At 43.8% G+C, this 7,209-nt stretch overlaps 1 protein-coding gene across 1 annotated transcript in view; it reads left to right on the top strand.

Moving 5' to 3' along the window:
• The window catches only part of ankhb (ANKH inorganic pyrophosphate transport regulator b), an 87,864-nt gene extending 86,583 nt beyond the window's left edge, over positions 1 to 1,281 (top strand). The window contains exon 12 of the mRNA XM_021612594.2: positions 87 to 1,281. Within this exon, the coding sequence (XP_021468269.1) occupies positions 87 to 203 (117 nt within the window). The 3' untranslated portion in view covers positions 204 to 1,281. The remainder of the gene's footprint in view (positions 1 to 86) is intronic.
• Positions 1,282 to 7,209: the final 5,928 nt, after the last annotated feature.

Consider the following 7,209-nt stretch of genomic DNA (forward strand, 5'->3'; position numbering starts at 1 on the left):
AAAATAAAGGTGAAATAAAAAATACAACATTTTGTTCTAAGTGTTTATAACTCAGAGGTGATAAAACACATTTTTCCTCCATGTAGAAAAAAAAGAAAGACACAGAAGTTGAAGAGGTGGGGGAAGGGGAAGAAGACTCAGCACCAATGAATGATGTGTGGCCCCGGCGACGAATGGACGATATCGTGGAGGAAGATGAGTGAGCCAAGGATGCTGAAGGATTCTTGAAGGACATGCTGGGGGATAGTACAAGGGAGTTCCCTTGTTTTACTGGGGCAGTTTTTCAATCATTTTTGGCAGCCTGTTGATACCCCCCCCCCCTTTAACCTTACTCTCCAAACCTCATAAACTGTGTATCTAAACAACACTCCTTTAGGTTTCATCTGAATTGCTACCAAGCCAGCGAAGCATGGTAAAGATGCTAACTTGTACCAAAGCAAATGTTGCTCATTTAACTCCATATGTTCACCAAACTTTTCTGTGCTGCCGTCCTCTACTTTTATGAGCTATTATGAGGAAACACACAATTTTACTGTACTGTACAACTTCAACCGCTTGAAAAACATATATTTTGTTTTACTTTGAATGTACAAGATAAGTAATGAGAATAAGTAATGATGCTGAGGTAGGTCTTTGTGTTGTGACCTTTTAACTTTATTTATTTTGGCTGTACACCAGTTGGGGAACAGTTTATGGTTCCCAATAAAATAACAAATATGATATATTAACCACAGATTTCTATCAAAGTTGAGAATGAAAAAGGGAGATTGAAATAGTTTCCTGGTGTGCGAGTGATGGTTTGGTGCCATTATAAAACATTTATATTATAATGTTGTTGATGTAAGAAAACATTGTCAATTTCTGTATAAGTGATGTTAACTGAAATGGCGGGGAGGGGGGGGGTTGACTGGACAACAGTTGTTTCTTGTTTTTATATCATGTCTGTTGTAGTATTCTGTTTAATTTCGATCTCAGGATGTAACTCCATGATACATACCGTGTGGTGGTGTCGTTGTTGATCTCCCCCCACACCCATTCTGTATTATGAACTCTCCATTGCCGATGATGCACAAGTATTTAAAAGTGTCTGAAGCTTCCGAATGTTTTCTATAGATTGTAGTGAATAGCGAAGTCTTACCAACTCATGGGGCCTTTTGTATTTAAAATATGACCGCTAAAGCCCTGTCCAGTGTAACAAGAGCAAATATGACTTCTCTTATTATTGTCTATCAAAGGGACAGTTCTATTCTACAATGATTAAAGGGTGATTCCGTTGTTTAATTTCCCTCAGAGTGTTTTTACTGTAGGCTAGTATTTTGTCCCCTTACATTCAGCGGCTGCTAAACATTTTTAGCTAGGCATTCAAAAGTTCCTTTCTACCCAAGGGCATCCACACTTTTGTGACTGAATTGCCGTAGCATGGATAAGAGTGGTCAGGGATCCCACTGTAGTTGGTTTTGGATCTGTACCTCATTTAGATAGGAAGCTATTGCAAACAAGTCTTATAAGTAATCTATATTATAATACCGTAAAACATAAACTCAGGGATTTGCGTCCTAGAAATGTTTAAAATATTTTCTTAATTTTGGGCTCAGAAGAGGCACATAGACCTAGGCTACTAGATTCCACTGTATGGTATTTTGGTTTATTTTACCTGATTTTGGTGTGGTCGGTAACTGGAGATAGATTCTCTGAGGTGTCAGGAGACACTAGAGTCACTCTCCAACACAGGAGGTTGGTGGCACCTTAATTGGGGAAGACGGGCTTATGGTAATAGCTGGAACAGAAAAATGGAATGGTATCCAACTAATTTGATGCCATCCCATTCACTTCATTCCAGCCAGTATTATGAGCTGTCCTCCCCTCAGCCTCCTGTGCTCTCCACTAATCTATCATAGTGAGAGTCAGTCTCCACCAGTCTATTAGTCAATCATTCTCCACCAATCTATCAGTCAGTCATTCTGCACCAATCTATTAGGTCATTAGGTCACAGACAGACTGGTAAGATTGTCGACCGTCTGCAGGCCGGGGGCACCTCTTGCACAGACGGCCGGCCATAATTTGCAAACCGATTCTACATTTAGAAGCAAGCAAAAATTACTTCTGTCAGTCGCTATAACACACCGCGCCGACAGCAAGCGAATGGCGAACCAAAAGCCCCTTACTGTGCAGACCAACAATCAATCTGCTGAGTTTTCTCCTTTAGAGTCATTCTCCATTAAACAAGCCCGGAGTCATAGACAATCTCCACCATAGAGTTAGATAGAGGACACATTTTTGCCATTATGGCATCTGTGACAGCATGGGCAGCGCCATTGAGGCTATCTCCATTTAAAGCTGTCAATTGTCTTATTCTTTTGTGTTAGGAAAAAGCGTAAACCTAATTGCTTTGATGCACCTGCAGTGCTGGAGTCCTGAACCAAATCTTGTGTGTAATTTATTTATTATCGCCACTAGATGGCGGTGATATAGACACTTAAAGCCATTTACGAAATATACGCAAACCAATTTGAAGAAGACAGTGCTCTAAGTATTGGCTGATTGCTTCCAACCCATTGGCATCCCCACCCAGTTGACCACTTTAAAATGTTGGAAGCCCTCAATGGCAAAGTCCATGTTATCCAATCTAAACTCAGCAAAAAAAGAAACGTTTTCAGGACCCTGTCTTTCAAAGATAATTCGGAAAAATTCAAATAACTTCACAGATCTTCATTTAAAAGGGTTTAAACACTGTTTCCCATGCTTGTTCAATGAACCATAAACAATTAATGAACATGCATCTGTAGGAACGGTCGTTAAGACACTGACAGCTTACAGATGGTGGGAAATTAAGGCACAGTTATGAAAACTTAGAGGACACTAAATAAGCCTTTCTACTGACTCTGAAAAACATCAAAAGAAAGATGCCCAGGGTCCCTGCTCATCTGTGTGAACGTGCCATAGACATGCTGCAAGGATGCATGAGTACTGCAGATGTGGCCAGGGCAATGAATTGCAATGTCCGTACGCCTAAGACAGCGCTACAGGGAGACAGGACGGACAGCTGATCGTCCTCGCAGTGGCAGACCACGTGTAACAACACCTGCACAGGACCGGTACATCCGAACATCACAACTGCGGAACAGGTACAGGATAGAAACAACAACTGCACGAGTTACACCAGGAATGCACAATCCCTCCATCAGTGCTCAGACTGTCCGCAATAGGCTGAGAGAGGCTGGACTGAGGGCTTGTAAGGCCTGTTGTAAGGCAGATCCTCACCAGACATCACCGGCAACAACGTCGCTTATGGGCACAAACCCGCCGTCCTGGACTAGACAGGACTGACAAAAAGTGCTCTTTACTGACAAGTCACGGTTTTGTCTCACCAGGGGTGATGGTCGGATTTGCATTTATCGTTGAAGGAATGAGCATTACATCGAGGCCTGTACTCTGGAGCAGGATCGATTTAGAGGAGAGGGGTCCGTCATGGTCTGGGGCGGTGTGTCACAGCATCATCGGACTGAGCTTGTTGTCAGGCAATCTCAGCGCTGTGCGTTACAAGGAAGACATCCTCCTCCCTCATGTGGTACCCTTCCTACAGGCTCATCCTGACATGACCCTCCAGCATGACAATGTCACCAGCCATACTGCTCGTTCTGTGAGTGATTTCCTGCAAGACAGGAATGTCAGTGTTCTGCCATGGACAGCGAAGAACCCGGATCTCAATCCCATTGAGCACATCTGGGACCTGTTGGATCGGAGGGTCAGGGCTAGGGCCATTCCCCTCAGAATTGTCCAGAAACTTGCAAGTGCCTTGGTGGAAGAGTGGTGTAACATCTCACAGCAAGAACTGGCAAATCTGTTGTGGTCCATGAGGAGGAGATGCACTGCAGTACTTAATGCAGATGGTGGCCACACCAGATACTGACTGTTACTTTTTATTTTGACCCGCCCTTTGTTCAGGGACACATTATTCCATTTCTGGTAATCACATGTCTGTGGAACTTGTTCAGTTTATGTCTCAGTTGTTAATCTTGTTATGTTCATACAAATATTTACACACGGTAAGTTTGCTGAAAATAAATGCAGTTGACAGTGAGAGGACGTTTCTTTTTTTGCTGAGTTTACATAGGTAGTAGTAGGTGAGTCAGACAGACAAAATGCATCTAATTTGCTTATTTCTCAGCGGTGCCAACAGCAACCCGCCTCTGCCTCCTCACCTAATTGGCTATCAAGTTCAAAAAAGTTAGGTGAATCAGGTGGGATTCGGATGGAAAGTGAGTGTGTTGTTTGAGATGGATAAACAAAAGGCAAGACCAAGTGGTGCACAAAAACGCAGCAAAGAAACTTAATCTGATCAAGCCCGTAACAAATTACTGAAGATCAGCAGATCAGCAAAGCTACCACCTCGTCCTTGACTGATAAAATACCAGCGCAGGTGGAGGCCTACTTAAGCAACAGCTAGCACTAGCAACCTCCCAGTCCCGATAGAGACCTCACTGCCTGGGCCCATCCATGACAGTGGCCTTACTCCTCCTCTTCTTCCTCCTCTTGAGAATAGTGACAGTAATGCGAGTGCCCGCCCTCCTCCTTCTCCTCTCCCAGAAAACCAAGCTGATGACTGCTGAAGAACCAGCAGTGATAATGAGAGCAAACCCCCCCTTTCTGTGTCAGTCTCTAAGAGCCTTGCACAACTGGATTGTACAATATTTGTGTCCCGTTTCAGTAAACTAGGCATATGTCGCAAGTCACGATATATATATACATACATATATATGGGAGGCAGGCAAATACCTTTCACTGAGCTGTGTAACAACAGACTGACAGGGGTGAGACAATTAATTGTAATTTATCTTTTGTTGTTTGCAGGTGCACTATCCTTCTGACCCTATACAGCCAGGTCCCATCTACATTTTAACTCCTCGCAAGTATGCCTTATTTGGTGTCTGCTGTGAAGGAATACCACAACAAGTCAACTACTTGATTGATGAAGGCATGTCATCCAGCAAAGGCAGCAGAGCAGTCATCATGTGAAGGACAGCATTGTGACAGGGGTCAACATTGCACAGCCGGTTGGACTAGAGCATGGTACAGTACTGGTGGAAAGCTATGGCTGGCAACAACACCTGAGTCCGTACTTCAGGCCGCTGCCACAGATCAAGTAGTACCAGCACTTCAGGTGAATATAATTTTCATTGCATTGCATGAGGTTATTCTTCTTATCTAAACTTGGGGGGTGAGTTGATGTTGTACAAGGTTGTAATGTATTGTTTATTTTTCCTGTTTTACAGCTTCAACGCTCCCATAGATGGGAGGAAGCTATCTCTGCACTTAGGGAAAACTGAAGCAATTATTTTTGGATCCAATCCTAAATTGTGTATGTCGTCTGAAATCAGAGTGGAGTTAGGAGGTGAGGTGCTGACTACTATAACCTCTGTTAGCTACTTGGGATGTATCGGGTGCACCTCAGCCACGCTCAAGGAAAGTTAACAATATCATAACCGCCATCGATAAAAGACAGTACTGTGCAGTCGTCTTCATCGACCTGGCCAAGGCTTTCGACTGTCAATCACCGTATTCTTATCGGCAGACTCAATAGCCTTGGTTTTTCTGACGACTGCCTCGCCTGGTTCACCAACTACTTTGCAGACAGAGTTCAGTGTGTCAAACCGGAGGGCATGTTGTCCGCACCTCTGGCAGTCTCTTTGGGGGTACCACAGGGTTCAATTCTCGGGCCGAATCTTTTCTCTCTATATCTCAATGATGTCGCTCCAGTCTGTATACTTCTGGCTCTTCCTTGGACACTGTGCTAACTAACCTCCAAATGAGCTTCAATGCCATACAACACTCCTTCTGTGGCCTCCAACTGCTCTTAAACGCTAGTAAAACCAAATGCATGCTTTTCAACCGTTCGCTGCCCGTACCCGCCCGCCCGACTAGCATCACCACCCTGGAATCTTCTTTCTATTTCGCAACAAAGCCTCCTTCACTCACGTCGCCAAACTTAACATAGTAAAACTGACTATGCTACCGATCCTCGACTTTGGCGATGTAATCTACAAAATAGCTTCCAACACTCTACTCAGCAAACTGGATGCAGTCTATCACAGTGCCATCCTTTTTGTTACCAAATCACCTTATACCACCCATCACTGCGACCTGTATGCTCTAGTCGGCTGGCCCTCGCTACATATTCGTCGCCAGACCCACTGTCTCCAGGTCATCTATAAGTCTATGCTAGGTAAAGCTCCGCCTTATCTCAGTTCACTGGTCACAATAACAACACCCACCCGTAGCACACATTCCAGCAGGTATACGTCACTGATCATCCCCAAAGCCAACACCTCATTTGGCCGCCTTTCCTTCCAGTTCTCTGCTGCCAGTGACTGGAACGAATTGCAAAAATCGCTGAAGTTGGAGACTTTTATTTCCCTCACCAACTTTAAACATCAACTATCTCAGCAGTTAACCGATCACTGCAGCTGTACATAGTCCATCTTTAAATAGCCCACCCAATCTACTGACCTCATCCCCATACTGTTTTTATTTTATTTACTTTTCTGCTCTTTTGCACACCAGTATCTCTACTTGCACATCATCATCTGCTCATTTATCACTCCAGTGTTAATCTGCTAAATTGTAATTATTCGCTCCTATGGCCGATTTATTGCCTACCTCTTCATGCTTTTTGCATACACTGTATATAGACTTTCTTTCCTCTACTGTGTCATTGACTTGTTTGTGTTATTGCTTGTTTATTGTTTACTCCATGTGTAACTCTGTGTTGTTGTCTGTGTCACACTGCTTTGCTTTATCTTGGCCAGGTCGCAGTTGCAAATGGGAACTTGTTCTCAACTAGCCTACCTGGTTAACTAAAGGTGAAATAAAAAAATAAAATAAAAAAATCCTTGATGGAAGCTTGGGAGGTGTGAGCATGGCCAATAAGGTGCTAGGGAAGGTTAATGCCAGGACTAAGCTTTTGTCTGGAAAGTCCAAGCTGCTTGATAAGGACTTCATGAAAGTGCTAGCTCCTGCCCTCATTCAATGCCATTTTGACTATTCTAGTACTTCCTGGTTTGGGGGCTTATCTAAACTTATGAAGAGGAAGCTCCAGATAGCCCAGAATAAGTTGATCAGGGTAGTATTGAAGGTGAGTCCACGTACTCACATAGGCAGGAGCTGCTTTCAGGAACTAAACTGGCTGCCTGTTGAGGCTAGAGTGTCCCA

The sequence above is a fragment of the Oncorhynchus mykiss genome, chromosome 8 (assembly GCF_013265735.2).
Source record: "Oncorhynchus mykiss isolate Arlee chromosome 8, USDA_OmykA_1.1, whole genome shotgun sequence".
Lineage (NCBI taxonomy): Eukaryota > Metazoa > Chordata > Actinopteri > Salmoniformes > Salmonidae > Oncorhynchus > Oncorhynchus mykiss.